This window comes from Lissotriton helveticus, chromosome 3_1 (genome assembly GCF_964261635.1).
Source record: "Lissotriton helveticus chromosome 3_1, aLisHel1.1, whole genome shotgun sequence".
Taxonomy (NCBI): Eukaryota; Metazoa; Chordata; class Amphibia; order Caudata; family Salamandridae; genus Lissotriton; species Lissotriton helveticus.
In genome coordinates this window covers 507,954,818-507,973,540 of record NC_136061.1, presented here as the reverse complement: position 1 = coordinate 507,973,540, position 18,723 = coordinate 507,954,818, and the positions used below count along the sequence as shown (strand labels likewise).

The following is an 18,723-nucleotide window of genomic DNA, read 5'->3' as shown; positions in this document are numbered from 1 at the left end:
AAATCTCCAACCGTCTCGACAATCAAGGGGTTCAGAGACACCCAAAAAATCCTTGTGGGATCCACTGCAATGTGCGATGTTGCGGAACACAGAGGAGGACTCTGTTCCCTTGTAAACGAAAATTGTGATTGCCTTAATTGGATTGGTAAATCGTATAAGAGGATCCCATGAGATTTGGGAGGGTGGGAGGGGGGTCTGAACTCCTTGATTCTCCAGAGGGCTGGAAACTTACATGCTACAATGACTTACTTGAATTCTGACACATTGTATCTGGTCTGTCCAGTGATCATTTATAATTTATGTCTTGTGGTTGCTTAAATGTGTTTCCTTGTCCTGATGATAACCTTATTAAGTTGCAAGGGTCGAAATGACATTGGTGTACCTCTGGCAAATTGGGATAAACACTTAACTGTGTTCTATTTTTGTTGTAATATGGACACATTTATGGAATTGTAAACAATTTACCAATAGGATTGTTTTCTGTTTACACAGTATATTATCAATATAGGTTTGTTTATTGTAACGTGGTAAGCACACATGTTTGTTTTTATATTGTATTGGTGTTTGATATAATATTAGTACAATTACATTTTGGAAACAAAACACATAACTTGCATTGTTTGAAAATGTACTGGGTGGGTGCCTGTTCTTCTTCTTTCTTGTCTTTTTGTAGACATATTTTTGAAAAATAATTCTTTCAGGAGCCATTGTGGTCTTTATATTAAAAACAGACATTTACTATGCATTTGAAACTATGTTTTAAATTGATAGTTTTTGAGAAACTACTCACTATTAAATAGATGTAGGGACATCGATTAATTTTACTGTACAAAACGTAATGCATTGATCTCTTCCACAGACTGCCTTTCATTAACATAACATCCAATTTTGAATGTCTCCAACGCTGTCTTTAGTTTGAATAAGTATATTTAAATAATTAGGTTGTTTAGAAAAAAACTTTTTACATGCAAATTAACACCCTATATATCATAGTTTGATTATATAATTCCTATGGTACGCATTCTCTATAGACCGCAAAAGTTAATGTTATATACATCACTTTGGTATGCACCTTTTTCATTAAAGTGGTTTGTGATTATCATCTTGTTTTTTTTCTTTTCTTTTCTTTCCTGTAATGTTGTTTTGGTGTTGCTATTCATGCACTACTCATACTTTTCTAAGAGAAAGGCCTTGTTGCTTGTGCCAAGCTAGTGAGTACTAGCTCAATACTTTGTTCAGAAAACTGTTTACTTCTAAGAATTGGATAGTTGTGTCGCTGATCATCCAACTCCTATCAAGATGGAGGTTTCACTCATTCATAATCTACTAATTCTGTTACGTAATCAATTCTGCTGGCCTAGCCTTCTCCTATATCATTCCTAAAAAGTGGAATGACCTGCCACTACACATAGGAGCCTCCTTTTCACTTCTTGAATTCAACAAGAACCCGAAGACCTGGCTTTTTTAGTTGTCCCACTAGGCCCAGGGTATGTCTAGACTCTCACCTGCTCAGTGCAAGGATACCCTTCTGAGTGATAATGTACTCTACAAATCTGCATAACAAAACACAATATAATATAACAGTTCCTATATATTTTTAAAAGGAAAAAACCCTCTTGTCATTCCTTCATACATATTTAAATATTTGGGTATGCTCTGGGACTTCCAGCTTCTTCATTGTTTGTCATATTTCTGTTTACTTGTAGTAGTTTATCAATGAGAAGGTCTGTGCTCTGGCCCTCTCTTTCCTGCCTATTTCAGATTTCAAGATTTTTATTTAGGATGATCGGTCCTTTAAAAAACAAAAACCATTACACCAAATGACATTTTAAAATAGTACTACTACATACTTTTATAAACATATAAAGACATTAGTAGAACTTTACACAGTTAATCTATAAGGTACTTTTGGGCAACAGATGTTTAACGAAGGTTTAAGAAGTTTCTGTATTTCTAACACCCTTGTTACTGAGCGACGCTTAACTCTTCGAAATTTTCTGGTTGCCCAATAGTATTTCAAAATCTATTTCACACTCCACAGAGTTTCAGCCGATTTCTTTTAAATGCACATTTAAAAGTTTCAGCCCCCTGCATACTAGGGGGATTGAGGTCTTGCTGAGCCAAGTAATTACAGCTTCTCTACATGATCGCCTGTTCAAACTATTCAGAAGTGTTTTTAATAGTGACTTCCATTCTTTTAATAACTTTCCTGCATATTAATTTCCTTTGTAGTTTCTGTCCACACTGCTGCTCTCTGACACTCACTCGGTGTGTCAGACGGTATATTTTATTTGTAACTTGCCTTGAAATGAGGTAGCCACATTGCTGTTTTAAGAAATTTCCTCTACCTAGCTCCAGGTTATTATTATTACAGTTTGATCACAAAAAAAGAGTGACCACACCAGTATCGAAAGGAATTTGTTTCTTTGTTGCAGACCTGCAGGTCCAGAAACCTATCATGTTTTCTCAATTCATATGTATAACATATGTGTAATATGGATAATGCAATAAGCACAAATCATTCTCAAGCATTTGACTACCAAAAATATCCCTTCAGATTTGCCTTTTACACTTATATTCAAACTTTACTTGGGGAGAGAACCTCCTCCCCCCAATACTTTTTTTTTAAAATAAGAGTTTGACTCGAGTGCTTACTAAAATGCCGGACGGGGGTTACACCCCATCACTTTTAAACTTCACCTTGCACCAGTTGCCATTGCTGCTTATGTCACTAAATGTACCTTTCAATCCTTGCTGCTATCACCACTATAGAGAATATTAATTGGAAAATTTGAAGTGAATTAGACGTGCTGCGCAACCAGTGCTACTGAAACTTTATTTTATAAATGGATACATTTAAAGTAATTTATGACCCCAAAGGCACTCGTTGTAGTTTGTTCGAATGCCTTAAGTCATTCACTCACATCTAAGGAAACTCTACTCAATACTAATAGGACTGACAAACTGGCTTACTCCTAATGCTTTTCACACCCATAAAATTCTTTCCTATCACACTCTTTTATTTTATTGTTATGTGTCTTTCAGTTTCATAACGAAGTCAAAATAATCTGAAAAACATTCGTAAAGAGCAGCTACAGTAAAAGTTTATTTCAAAATGTGTTATCAAAAAAGTCAAAGATGGAGAAAGGCACGCAATGGTACAGGAAATAAAACCTTCTCCAGATACCACTTTGCGGTTTGTAATACTGTACAATAATCAATATGTGAGTACCTAGTAATATGATTGAAATCTGTAATAGCCAAGAATTCTGAAAAGGTTTAATGTGTCTTGAAGTCATATTTATCCGTTGCTGCCCTTGTTGCAGAGGCTGTGTACGCATTTTGTTTTTATTTCAGAACTTTATGCACCCCTATGGCTAAACATAACTTTCATTTGCAAATATGGAGGGATGCACACCTTATTAAACCATTTTTTATATATAATCCTTCATTTTTATCATTCCTTTAGCGCGGTTGCGTGCAGATTGGCTATTAGGCATGCCCTATTGCCACTTGTTAAGAAACATGTAGAAGAGAAGGGACTAATATAGCCCCTAAACCAAATGCACAGCTTTGTGCCGCTTTTTAGCGTGCACAATTTACTTCAAAATCCTTAGTTCTTTGTATCATAATTATCCAGCTTATGTCTGTATTTTAACTCATATTTTCCAAATGTTATTTCAATCCACTTTATCAAAAGTCCAACACTCGGGTTGTGGTGCCAATTTTCAGTTTTCTAGCATTCAGACAGTGCCAATCCTGGCCTTATTGAAAGAACACGAGTAGTGCACAAAGTCCATCACAAGCAGTATTTCATTCAAGTTAAAAACCCAATGCATTTCGGGCCATTTCCAGCCCTTCTTCGGGGGTCACTACAAATGAACAAACAACATAAACAAATTATTAGCACTTTTCATCTTAAGTGAATCAGGATGTGACATACTTTCAACGTTTAACTCACTCCGTCAATTTCAAAAGCCTAAACATCTCTTCATAGTACATGGTCCCTCTACGTCTTTCTCTTTTGCAGTCAAAGAATCAAACAATAAACCATTAGTGCTCAAGACGTGCGCCAACATTTTCGGTGTTGCTGCGTGCTTATTCATATTATCTAAATAATCATCCTTCCCTTCCGTTGTTAACCTCCCTCCAACCCTCTAATCGCATCGCGCTGCCTCCAAATCATCAGCAGTGTTTAAAACCACTCTCTAAACTTTTAAACATGTGCGGTACTGTTTTCGATACTCTCCGTCATTACAACATTTCAAAAATCATTCTTCCCCTCCCACGCTTCTTACGACCTGCTCACAAACCAAGTCTTCCCACTTTTCCCCGTACCTGCTTAATAAGTTAACAAACGTCTCCGGTTCTCGGCATGATTACTTCAAACAGTTGGTAAATGTCGCGTCCCGCCCATTGCCTTTTAAACACTCCGCCCCTGCTTTATCCCTCCCGATTGGCCCAAAAGTCTAAGCTTTCCTTTACTATCTAACGCCTTGGTTTATGTAAGAACTACATTGCCCATAGTGCATGTCTGCAGTACATTATACAGTCCATAGAGTCCATTGACAAACAAGTGCCACATTCTACTACATGCGCATTTATAAAACTGTACATGTGGTTTGTCTCAGTGCATGTAATTTGGTTAGGACCCCTGTGATGAACTTCGATTTTTCTCCGGTTGTGTTGGTCTTAAAGCATCCTTCTTTTTCATGTTTGTATCCAGTTATGTAGACGGGTGCAAACCCTGTGTAGGGCTATTGTTACGAACATTTGCAAATATGGAGGGATGCACACCTTATTAAACCATTTTTTATATATAATCCTTCATTTTTATCATTCCTTTAGCGCGGTTGTGTGCAGATTGGCTATTAGGCATGCCCTATTGCCACTTGTTAAGAAACATGTAGAAGAGAAGGGACTAATATAGCCCCTAAACCAAATGCACAGCTTTGTGCCGCTTTTTAGCGTGCACAATTTACTTCAAAATCCTTAGTTCTTTGTATCATAATTATCCAGCTTATGTCTGTATTTTAACTCATATTTTCCAAATGTTATTTCAATCCACTTTATCAAAAGTCCAACACTCGGGTTGTGGTGCCAATTTTCAGTTTTCTAGCATTCAGACAGTGCCAATCCTGGCCTTATTGAAAGAACACGAGTAGTGCACAAAGTCCATCACAAGCAGTATTTTATTCAAGTTAAAAACCCAATGCATTTCGGGCCATTTCCAGCCCTTCTTCGGGGGTCACTACAAATGAACAAACAACATAAACAAATTATTAGCACTTTTCATCTTAAGTGAATCAGGATGTGACATACTTTCAACGTTTAACTCACTCCGTCAATTTCAAAAGCCTAAACATCTCCCCATAGTACATGGTCCCTCTACGTCTTTCTCTTTTGCAGTCAAAGAATCAAACAATAAACCATTAGTGCTCAAGACGTGCGCCAACATTTTCGGTGTTGCTGCGTGCTTATTCATATTATCTAAATAATCATCCTAACTTTCACCATCTCTGTAGGATAAATTACATAGCACACAATCTAAAAATAACAACGAAAAATGTTAAATGAATAGAAAATTTGTAATTCAATAAAAATAACGGAAATTGCAATTAAATAACCTCAGACTCCATGGACGAATATTTGATTTGTCTCTTTTCGTTCATGACAACACTTTAGCTATAGTGAAGATTGGTATTGTGAGGACTCTTGCATGTTCTGTCTCTAAAACCTTGAGAAATTATGGAAGGCCGTAACATGTGACAGTGTGGTGTATCCCCTAATTTTCAGAAAGAAAAATAATATTATTCATAAAATAATATTTAAACATTTCCAAAGAAAAAACTGTGAAGCTGTTTTTTCTGAAGAAGCAAACCGCATCCTAACTCAATTGAGTGCGAAGAATGTAAAAACATTTTAAGTAGGCCTGCGATTTTTTGTTGTTATACCAGTCTATCTCACGTAATTCCAGAATGTCGTGTTATGTTAAATGTGTGAAATTTTCAACATTTGCATAATGTTAAAATTTCGTGTAAATGTTGCCTGTTGGAGAATGGTACTAGTAGAAAACGACTCAGGAGATACATTTTCTCTTTAAAACATTTTCCAATCCAATCTTTCTTTATTACGGTCCGTAAACCATAAAAGAACTTTGCCAAAACATACGGTATATAAAAACTAATTTCAAATCTACAGCTCAGATAAAACAAAATACAATTATTTACAGAATGAGATAAAAAGTCAGTCAATGTTAGATCCATTACAGGTTCCTAAAAAAACCTTCGCGCCTACGACATAGAGGTTAAAAAACGTGATTCTGCATAGACAATTGGCATTTGAGTAGTGTGTTTTAGGAGTCTGAATGCTTCTTCACAGCGCTGTGTACCTAGGTTTCTGCACAGTTGTGTCCACCATCTTTGTCTAATTGTTATACATCCAGGACAAAAAAAAATATGTGGAGTTCAGTCTCCTCTCCCCTACTGCATGCTGGGCACCCCAAGACAAAACTGTTGGGCCATTTGTTAGAAAATGCACGGAGATGGAGTGAGCCATGCCTGAATTGTACATACAGTTTCTTAGCTATGGCCGGTTGTATTTTGTCTAGGCATAGCTCCAAGTTATATGCATCCTTTATTTTCAAAAAGTTAACTGTAAGAGAACCAGTGTCAGAGTTTTCCTGGAGTTGGGCGAACTCCTCCACCCCCTGTAGCTACTAATTATTTACACGAGATTGCAGCACAGGCTACCTCCGAGTTGCTCCATAGGGTGTCTCTACCTATGGTATTGAGACCTTCCTTAATGTGTGCAAACTAAGCCACTTTACCTATGCCAGGGAGTCCCTGTATTTCTTGTAGCTCGGTCCTATATTTGGCCAGTTCAGGGGTTGCCCATAGATGCCACCAAAATAACAGGGGTCTACAACCAATTTCCTCTGCGATCGGTCTCACCCCTATGTCCAAACACAGTGGAACTAATGGGTAGCTCGCCAGTAGACCAATTAGCTGTTTTAATGGTCTTGGGTAGCCATACCCCCAGAGTTTGGCCCCATACATAGCAATGCTCCTTAGTTGGCTTTTGTAGATCTCTACAACTGGTCCAACAGGCTTGTGAAAAGAGTTTCGGTAGAGCTTAGCCAACCCACCAGAGGTCTGAGCTAGCTTAAGGCTTTACTTGTCAATTTGTGGCCTCCAGTCCATTTTTTCTGTTAGAGTGAGACCTAGATATTCAAAAACAGATACCTGCTCAAGTTGGAATCCATTCATATGCGGGTTAGGACGAGTGTTACAAGCAGGGTTAAAGTCCATGTCCAAAGTATATTGATCTCCAGCCCCCTGTTTATACAAAACTCAGAATCCATTGAGGATTTCTGGATGCCCATTGTGACTTGGACAGCAGGAGGGTGTCATCTGCAAACATCATTGCTGGGATTAACTTTTGCGCTAGCTAGCTATCTATATCCTTCAGACTGCTCAGAACATCACCCAGTCCATTAATGTTAATACAAAACAGAGTGGGGGGGCGAGTACACATCCCTGTCTGACCCCTCTATTAATTGGGAGGGTGGATTGAGTGCCCAGTGCTTCCCATGCCTGAATTGGGCATAGTTGCATTCATGCAGACTTCTAAGCATTTTCAAGAGATAATGATGAATTTCAAGGTCGCTCAATACCACTCAGAAAGCATCTGTGGGGACCAGATCAAAAGCACTTTTAAGATCCACAAAGACCATGTATAGGCTTCCACCTTCCAGATGCATTCATTTCCAGTAGAGGAGTTGGAGCCTAAAGATTTGGTCGATAGTAGACGTTTTTCCTGAAGCCAGCTTTTAAAGGACTAATAACCTTGTGTTCCTCCAGCCAAGTCTGTAGACGATCTAGTAGGAGCCTGGCAAAGACTTTTTTGCATTATTTCGATCAAACTGATCGGTCGAAAGTTTTGTATCCTGGAAGGATATCAGCTCCAGACCAGATTGCAAGGAGCGGCATCCCTTGTAACATAGCATTGAAAAACACCCCACAGGTAAGACCTTCAGATATTGGGGTCGGCACGGAAAAGATCACCTGGTATCTTGTCCAATCTTGGGGCCCTGTCGGGGGCAATTCTACGTACAGCTCGGATAACTTCTGTCAGAGTTAACTCAGGGGTCTCTGCATGACGGTTTCGTGATGACTGGATTGCTAAGGTCTGAAAAGCTAACCTCAGCCTCCTACGGGGCATAGAGGGCCTGGAAATGGTCATTCCAACTATCAGCCACTATATTGGGCTCCAGAGCCACCTTTCCATTGCTGCTCCCTGTACTTAATATGTTCCAGAAGGAGTTCACGTCCTTAACTGCTAGAGCCTGTTTCAGGGCTGCCCATTGGTTCATTTCCCAAGAATTCTTTGTGAGAGCGACAGTATCTTTATAAAAGGCCATCACTATTTTAGTTTAAGTTCTACTTTTGGATTGTATAGCCTCTGTCAAGTTCCTTTTTGTCTCCCGACAATTACAATTAAACCAGGACTACTTTACCTTTGCCACTCCCCCCTGGGTGCCCACTGACCACAATATATCCACCAGTTTTGCGTTCAGAGCCTCATGAATCTTGGTAACATTATTAAAGGATGCAACAATGCCATTTTCAGTTGTGAGCTTTGCTAGTTCCAAAAAAGTATGTATGATGGAATTATAGAAGGAGGCCATTCTTTTAGGTGATTTTTCAATCCACGCCCACCTTACTTTCTGCCTACTAATAGTAAGTGTTAGTCTATTATCTATTGTTGTGGATGGATCAGGATTTCCCCCATGCGTGTGGCAGCAGGAACTCCAGGGTTAGAGCATTATGATCGCTGTTGTGCTGTGGCAAGACAGCGTAATCAGAAACCCTATCCCAAATCCTGGTTTCTACCTTGATGTAATCTAGGATAAAAGAATGGCCGACCCTATTAAAAGTGTACTTCCCAGTAGAGTCAGTTTTGAAGATTGTCTTAGGGTAAACAACTTAATCTGAAGAGCCAACGGTGTCCATGCCCTAATTGGGGAGATGTTAGGCTCAGGAATGGCCTAAAGCTCGTCCTCCTCTGTGGTTGATGAATCATTGAAATCTTTCATTGGTTCAAATTGACAATTCAAAATCACCCCCTATAACTACCAGAACATTTTTGGAGAATCTAAGGAATAGGTGGTCGAGTTGTTCTAAAATCGGGGATTCTTGGCAAATCCTCACAGGCCTTTCATGGACGTTGACTAGGACTAATTTGAGGTTTGATGAAAAAGTGAGCATAATACACAGGATATCATTGGAAGGGGACTCCATTTGAGTGGCTGTACCACCTAGATGAGAGCCTACCCAGATACATAACCCTCCACAGGGTCTTTCCCTTCACTGTGAAATTGCAGGTATTTTAAAGGTTTCAATCCCCATACGTGAGGTCTCCTCTGTTGCCCATGTTTCCTGCAACATGCATATGTCATATAGGTCAACAAAATACCCCCAATCGAGACAGCTCAATTTGCTCTTAATGCCTGATACATTCCTGGATAGTACCCTCAATTTATTCATTATGATTTGTTTAACTAGAGTACCACCCTGGGTTTCAGACTCTATTCGTTCATCCTTCCTAGACTGCCCACTGCGACGCTTTCTCTCGACACTGATGGAATCTTCAGGTGTCACCCTATTAATTACAGCTCTTGGGATTTCTGGTGCTCCTGGGGTGTAAAACTGGGCAAGGGAGTTTATAAAATTGGGATGGGTTTTTTCCTGTGAGATCGTATTGAGCTTGGAGCTTAAAATTAATGGTAGTCCTGAAAAATTAAACTGTGTAAGGGGATCAGTAGAATAGAAATGTACATTCGTATGGTTATCACTGAGACTCTAGCTTGAGGACCTTGGCCCTTCAATTTTAGGGTGTGTGACCATACCTCTTGGGGCCTCCCTTGTTAATGCTGTCTTTATTGCCCCCGAACCAATCTCCTGTTGTATTTTTGTCACTTTTCTTTGTGAGGTATATTCCTGTAGAATTGTTAGTATAGATGAGTCATATATGTAATCACTACTTCATTTAAGTTTGTAGTTGCCAGCATCCACGGTCTGTGCAGGTAACAGCTGTGGGCGGTGGAGGATTTCGAGGGGCAATGCCGAGGAAAAATTAAATAAATAATTCATTTTCCCTTGTCATCGTCCATCGGAAGCCCCTCGACCCGGCCCCACCGCTGTTACCTGTACAGACCATGGCTGGTTGCCAGTGCGCACCACCGGCGCTTATTGTTGGGGACTGGGACGATTGTTTCTTGGGCAGCAGACTTGATTTGCAGTTAATAACTGTAAGCAGAACTGGTAAATGAGGTCTTGTTAATCCACTAGCTGTGTATCGAGTCACTACATGTGAGAGCCATGCACCTCCTTATGGGGAATTATCAAACAGCAGCGTAGTAATTAAATGTAGTGACAGATACTTTCATAAAACAAGCAAGCATAGGAGGCTCCTACTATTGTGACCAAATGTAGTTTGGTTGTGGTAGTAGTCAGCCACAGAGCACAATAAATAGTAGTTCCCAGGAATTAACTGGCCACACTATTGGTGGAAGCTCGTCACACATTTGGCGGAAATGAGCCATGCTTGTGGTGAAAGTGGCTTGCGGCCTCCTAAAAACATTTTGGGCACCTGCATTCATTTTTTCGTTTACATAAATGAATAACTGCCTATATTTTTTTAAAAATCAAGCTTATTTTGCATAAAAGAATAGTGCACAACCCTAAGAAAATGACCTTTGACAATTTATGTACATACAGTGTAATATTCTGTGAATGTGGAATCAATGGTGAGTGATTATGTTTTTTAAAACAGGGCATTCGTTTGTATTGTGTACTAAGCTACTCAGTACATTCCTGCACATAATTATTATTGCCATCTTGACGTACACAGAAATCGAGTAAATCTGTAGAAACAATAATTTCCTTCTAGAAATCTGCTCAATTTCGGACCCCCAAAGTGCATTAACTTGGAAACGAGAGCAAACATTCTCCTGAAGTGTACATGTTGAATTGTATTGAAACTGCATTTATATAGCACTTTCTACCCCTGATGAGGCATCGAAGAGCTTTACGATCTGTCTTGTGCTCTCAAGTAAATCATTCCATGCATTTTAATTCTGTTTCTTTGTGGTACATTAATGAGTTGGGTGTGATTATTAGTGAGGGTTATGTGAAAGCAAAAAATAGATATAGTGTAAGGTTGAAGGAATACGTTTTAATACAGAGATTAAGTAAAACAGGCATGCCTTAATGCTCAAATAACACAAAAAAGAAGAAAGAAAAAAAACCCGAGCAACATCAGTTGAGTAGAATTCTATCTTTATAAGATTACAGATATATTGAGACCTGCTATCAATATGGGTCATGAAGACAAATTAAAATGAATTAGTATAATAATTAAGGAGAAAAATCCAAATATTGGAGACTGGGGCAAAGACAATTCAGAAAAAATATATATTCTGTAATATCTGTTTTTATCATAGCAATACTTGATTGAAAGATTTAATAAAGACAACATCAAAAACACACATATACAATTGCAATGGTATAAGCAAATGGTATAAACAAATGTACAGAGCAACAAACCAAACCTCATATTACATAATTTAATCATCATAAAATCACACGTGTGAACATTTATATAATCAGATTAATTCAATCTTCTACTGGGTTAGTCTAACATTAATGGATGGAGGGGAAGATCATTAAAAAGAGATAAAGGAGGGGACATTTTAAATCTTAAGTCACAGACACTTTTTTAAGCAGGCCTTTAGGAGTTCAGAGGGTGGAGTGCTTTTTGTGATAGCACAAAATCTATGGATGTAAACCTATAGAAAGAAACAGCAATCCACCTGCTGTGAGACCCAACTACAGTTTTAAATTCTGCTTTAATTGTCTCTAGAGACAATTTAACATTCAAAGAGGTATCACATATTTGCCTCACCTCACCTCAAAAAGCAAACCTACTGCTTGTTGGAAACCCCCTTTATGAGCAACCCTCCAGCAGTGAGAGCTCAAAGCACATCCTATTACATATAATTATCATTCAGCAACACCATTGAGAAAGTTAGCATTTACAATTGTTCAGAGCATGTCATATTATATTTAGTACATTGCCCCACTGTAGAAAATGCAATTGATATTCCAAACCTGCAAAGGACTACTGTGTGTACTTACCACAGCAGTACATTCAATGTTATGAAATACCGTTAACCATATAAATGTTTTAAAAAATCAAACACCCTCCAACAATTGACAAGACATTTGAAAAACATATCGCAGCATCAGCATTAATAAATTCAGTGCATGTGTATCTACCTTTTCGTTACCTGGTTCCCAAACTTGAAGAGCACCTGTCCCCACAGAACAGACACCACTGTAAAAGAATAGGTATGCTTGAGGTCACGGTTACTCCTCCATATCCACCTTGTCTCATCGGTCTAGTCAAGTTATTTCAAGCTCATCATTAATACAACCATGTAATGTACAAATATGAATGTACCATCTTTTATCTAAGGACCAGCCTTGAAGGTGCTTGGTGCAACAAGTGTATTACGCTGCACAGTGTTAGGTGGTGGGTGAGGAGGCGCTCCTCATTCGATGTGAGGTTGAAAGGGATACTCATATGTATTTGGAAACTAGTAGACACATGCAAAATCATTGTAACATAGTTATAACTGGGACTCAGTGCCCTAAAATGGTTTGTCAGGCACTGCATATTGTTTGGTCAAACATTCCACTGTCTGCAATTTCGCCACCACAACACATCTCCTCCATGTTAACCGCCAGTACTTGTAAAGGTCTCATTCTGAATGCAAATTAATGTATTTCAGTCTTGTCATTTGTTTGAATTGGATCCTCTACAATTAGTGGCCATTTGTTCTTGAAAGTCTATTATATGTTTTCCGAAAAACAACAAGCTTGTCATGTATTTCGCTGTACATTCAGTATGTACCCTTTGGTTTAATGGTAACGTAGAATGTATTAGTGAGATGAGGTGAAACATACTCTCTCACATTCAATACAGTGCAGGAAAAGGGATGGGAATTTGACAATACGACCATTACATTTTGTGAATCAGCCGATAATAAAATAACCGTGGCTGTTTAATATGGTTACCAGGTGGGGTGTCAAATGTCCCCATCACTCTTCACAATGGCTATATAACCCTCAGCAATAGCAACACGACTATCTCTTGACATCCAAGGGCTGGTTGTTGGAGAAATGAGCTCTAAACTTCACTTTGAGGATGAGGTAATGCCTTATCTAAACCAAGAACCTACATCCCTCCATTACTTCAGCTGTTGGCACAATTTGGGAATGCCTTGGGCAATACAATTACCTCTGATAAGTCATAGACATTGCCCCTACATGTAGATAGTGCAGAGTATGAGTTGTTGGAGAGGGAAACTCTGTTTAGTTTTTAGGAAGGTACACCAATTGTGGCTCAGGGTTCCAGCCTATCAGGATCTACTACAGGATAGTTAAGTTGGGGATCCAAAATGACTGGAGAATGAGGGATTCTGAACACCACTGACACATGGACAGAACATTGACTAGCAGGACGATATAGGATTTCTTCTGGCTTCCCAAATTATCAAGAAGGAAATAACTTTATCTAAGCCACCTGACCAGTATCAGGCCACAGGTATAGGACTCCGGAGCTTTAATTAAAAGGCTGATGACATCCCCTCTCCCTTGTCTCTCACGCACCATAATATGGATTTCACACCTGCTTTTGAAGGCTTCAAATCTAAATAATGGTCAGAGGAGGATTGTAGATTCTTTGACACCTGTAAGAACGCATTCAATGTGGCAGAGTTCGAAAACTTCAGTTACTACTGATTAAGGCCCTGGGTAACCCACCCAACAGTCAAAGAAGCCACAAGCCACAACACAACTAACACCTTGTGCACTCTTTGTAACACTATCTGAAGATAGTGAAGGTAATGCATCTACAAAATACAAAATACAGCCTATGCCACAAGTTCAAAAAAGTTGGAACTACATGAGAGGGTGAGAAACGTTACTTAGGAGAGTAATGCAAGATCAAATACAGGGGAAGCTTGAAAGGAACAGATGCACCTACAACAAATTTGTCATACTGAGGAAATCATACATTAAACTTATGATAGGGTCGTATCTAAGACCTGTCAGGACATGCAAGATGCTGGGAGGAGACAGGGATCAGTGCCCTAAGGGTTGCAGTGAAAGAGGGCAGCAATCGACATGTTCTGGAGCTGCCCAAAGGTATTCTGGAAAGAAATGCTGACAGCTATAAAAGAAATTGCACTAATCCTAGGACTGATTTTGTATAGCATATATTCAATATTAGTTTTGCATTTTGCTTCCATAGACTAGTTATCACTATTTCCATGTCTTTGCTTTATACAGAATACCATGCTGTACAGAATTTGGTACACTATGCAGTTGAAAAACCTATGGGTGTACCTAAAAATAAAAGGACTCTGGTGACTTTCTGTCATCATGGCTGCCTGTTCCAACGTTTATAAGTGGGGACTGCTGAGGAGTGAAATGGCTACTAAGGCTAGGGGCTTTATACCTGCTTATGTTATTAGCTGTGTGAAAGTTTGCAACGTTACAGCTTTGTTGTTTTCTTCCTCGATAACTATGCTATAGTTTAGAGATAGGGGAGCAACAGCAGTATGGGGCCAAAGTTAGTTAGGGTTCATAGTGGTGGTTGGCCCTGTGCGGAATGCTAGCGACATTGGGGAACAGAAAAACTAACATAAGTGCATTCTACCCTGTGTTAGAGAGAAAGCTTTAATAAATGTCATATAAAACGAACAAAAACACTTTAGAAGTGACAAATAGCGACCTTTAGCAAGAAGTGCTTCTGAGTAAAATGGCAACTTGAGCAGAGATGCAGAATCAGACATGTTTTAGGTGGGGAGAGGCACAGACAGTCAGAAAATCGGCTAGCATTTAGCAGGAAAAACAATGTAGGAATATACTCGTTGTTGTTATGCTTTCTTCAATAATTAGGGGTCTGTGGATAGGTTGAGAAGTATTATATGGGCTGTTTCTTCACTTTTTAGGTCAAGCCCTGAGCCACAGCACAAGCGCTGTCCTGGGGATGATCTGGGGAAGTTCAGTATGGGAGACAAGCCCCGCCCACTCACCCACCCACACATTTTTCATTGGCTTGTGTCCTTGTCCTTCGTAAATGGGGTCTTCTGATTGATTATGAGGCTTATGAGGCTTGTTAGTCCCTCCTTAGTACGTGTCGTCATTTGATTCCTCCCATAACTGCTGGCCCCTTTACTTCAGTTCTCACACCGTAAGCACTTTGGGTCTCATTATGATGGCGGCATCATAGCGGTGCTGGGACCAGCCCAATTAGGCTGCGCCAGCCTATATTCTTTATCAAGTTTGTCCTACTTGAGGCAGGACAACAAGCTTTGTTTACTTTCAGTGCGCTGTGTGCGCTTTCACTTTCGAAGGTGCCAGCACCATCTCGACCACTTGTTTTTTTAAGTGCCCCATTCTGCGCATTCACATAATGGGGGCCCACACTTCCTACATATGCAGGTCATCAAAGAAATGGTCGTGGGCACGATTAAAATGAAAGTGTGGATTGAGGCGCTTGTAAAAATCAATATATATATTTTCTACTCGTGCCTTGCAACTTCCTGCCTGCACTGAAGCTCCATCCAGTGCCATCGCAGGAGAGTCCCCTGCAGGAGCATGCCCCTTATTTTTCAAAGGGCACAGGTCCATCTCTATGGACTGGGAAAAGCACTGGAGTGACACACGCCTGGCTCCATTATCGGTAAAGGAGAAGGCACCTGCTTACTCTTCTACTTGCAGAAACAGAATTTTGTTGCAGGGCATGTAGTGTTCGTGGTGCTCGCACATGGAAAGGTTCATAAAAGGGGGTGGTGATGGACAGAGTATCTGAATTAAACAGAACACTCCTACCCATGTCAAAAGATCAGGGCTTGATCCATCACCGTTTTTTAGCTCACTGCACCATCCCAGCTCAGAACCCGGCTACATGCAAATTAGTCTGACCCTGGCCCAGTGCATCATGGGAACAGGGCAGACCAAACTACCAAGCCAATTCTTTACTGGAAAGGAAACAAGCTTCCGGGGACCGGTTTCTGGCATTACAGCCGTCTTCGGCCCGGCTTGCTTGAATCCTGGTGGTGCAGTGAGCAAGGGACTCACATCTGAGTATACCCTACCACACTTATGGTGGCCAAAACGATTCATAAAAGGGGGTGGTGATGGACAGAGTGCAGTGAGCTAAAAAACGGTGATGGATCAAGCCCTGATCTGTTGACTGGGTAGGAGTGTTCTGATTAACTCAGATACTCTGTCCATCACCACCCCCTTTTGAAAATATTTTCGCACATGGAAAGGAGCACAGTGCATTTCAATGTAAGCACACCAGGGAGGTTTGCAGTCTCGGATTACAAATTGGAGGCATGGATGGAGTGAGAAACATTGGCGGAATTTTACTGTAGTTGTTCATAATGTCAAGCAAGCAGTCGAGAGGCAGGTATATGGCAGGGCCATTGACGTTTTTCCCTGTTTTTACACAAGTCACGTCTGCACATGAAAATGCTAAAGCGGGCATAGTATCAGTGCCATGTTTGATCAATGCTCTTCACAACTGTGCTAATCACAGTGGGTTACATTCTTATACTAGACACAATATCGATGCTGTCTTTCATCAGTGATGCTCCACAGAACTGTGTGAGCCCTGGTGTGACATGCGCAAGGAGACCCGATGACGGTGCCATGCTGATCCATGTTACTTAGAATTACTGTGAAGGATCAGCAATGGGTTGTGTGGATGCATCCATAATGCTGGTGGCTTCCCTACATGCGTGATACATGCCAAAGTACTTGAAACCTTCATTGCATGTGTGATTTGCTTTGCTCAACATACCAGGATATTCAAATGGTGATACTCATGCATGATACTCATGACATTCTTATCCTAATGTGTAGTTAATACATTGTAGATATTTTGAAATATTGTGTGGAGAGTTTTCTTGCAGCTCGTTCATAGTCAACTGCCTACTTTTGACTTTAATGTAGCTCCAGCCTTGTCCATCGGGTAATAACGTATGCAAAAAAAAGTGGGCACATATTTTCCCCCATTATTCCTCTAAATAGCTAACTATAACGTCCAAACAAACACATCCTATGACATGCACAAATATTTTCTACACAAAGTAGTTCTGCACCTGCAAATACCTCACAAGTCAAAGTTACCCCAAAGGAAGTCAGCACATAAGGAAGAAGAATAAACTAAACCAGCCAATCTAGCAGGTAGATGCAGAAATCACATTTATGTTAAGATCAATTAGCTCAAAACATATATTGTTTAAATACTGTACAACATATTTTCTTCTTCTTCTTCCGTCATTTGCTCTTCTCCCTCCCGAGGAGAGAGGTCGGGACTACCCTCTGCCTGCGTCACCTTGGCATTGCAACCCCCCACCCGTGGTTTCTTTTGCAATGCAATAAGTCTCACATTTACACAAGTTTAAGCTATTGGCATTGTAAATAACAATGCCTTTTATTTATGTTTTAAAAACCAAAACATAAATAAAAGGCATTGTATTTTACAATGCCAATAGCTCAAACTGGCATAAATGCGAGACCTATTGCATTGCAAATGCTTTTTTAATTAGGGACTATGTGGCTAGGACGATAAGTATTTTTTGAAATGTTTATAACGTATTGCTGCACCTTTTTTAAATGTCCTGTTGTGAATATTTAGCCTCACATTGTTCAACCTTTATATTTTTTTATTAGTGTCACAATGACTATGTGCCGGTTTGTGGCTCCAACGGTGTGACTTTTCGAAACAAGTGCAGTTTACGGGAAGCGGCCTGCAGACAACAGAGTGAAATTCTAGTGGTTTCTGAGGGATCATGTGTAACCGGTAAGTGTCAATGCTTAGAGATCTTTTTGTGAATTTGTAACTGAAAAATAATATTTGAGGAGATTAGCCAGCCAAGATAGTCGAGTGGACGTGATCCACTGAGGTGCAGTTGCATCCAGCATCAAAGTTAAGGATTGATTATCAAAGGTATCCAGTTTTCTTGCCACAATACTGGTGACTGCTCTGGGGAACAAAGTTGGCACACAGCGCAGTGATTTTTTTGCCCCTAAGATGAAGGATGGCAGCGGATACTCCACAGGCCTGCGGATACAAGTGATTGGCATAACAGGCAGGTTGGGCACATCAGTACCGTACCTTAATTAGACCCTGGGCTGCACCTTGAAGGGAGCTGCTGCATGAGTGGGGTGGTGCGCAACCAGGTGGACCACGCTCCGCTTGCGTGGTCTGGCTGCCTGAAGGGGGGCAGAGTTGTACTGAGTTTACTCCCCGGAACTAAGGTGGACAAGGTGAGGGGTCCCACTGCATCAGTACTTGGGGCCTCCCAGACCCATTTGCCCTGGTTTGCGGCAGCACCGGCCATGTGTCAGGCTCAAGATGGTGGTGTGAAAGGACTGAAGATCGATGCCTTCTTTCTAGGTGCCTCTCCCGACTTATTATTGGCACAGCTGGATGAGGGCATCTCTAACCCGATTAGGGGCCCACATCACGCTGCCAGCCTGACTCTAAGATGGCGGATGGAGAAAGCAGGTGGAGAACTCCCCTTAAATAGAGACCATGCTGCCGCCCCTGATTTTTATGAGTGACATCGCCCGCCAT

At 40.3% G+C, this 18,723-nt stretch overlaps 1 protein-coding gene and 1 long non-coding RNA gene across 2 annotated transcripts in view; one reads left to right on the top strand and one right to left on the bottom strand.

Annotated features, from left to right (window-relative positions):
• TMEFF2 (transmembrane protein with EGF like and two follistatin like domains 2) overlaps nucleotides 1-18,723 on the top strand; it is a 937,676-nt gene that overhangs the window by 116,639 nt on the left and 802,314 nt on the right. Inside the window, exon 3 of the mRNA XM_078680410.1 lies at nucleotides 17,817-17,946. Coding sequence (XP_078536536.1) covers nucleotides 17,817-17,946 — 130 coding nt within the window. The remainder of the gene's footprint in view (nucleotides 1-17,816; nucleotides 17,947-18,723) is intronic.
• Nucleotides 1-18,723, bottom strand: part of LOC144822651 (uncharacterized) — a 147,751-nt gene that overhangs the window by 102,310 nt on the left and 26,718 nt on the right. The window lies entirely within an intron of this gene.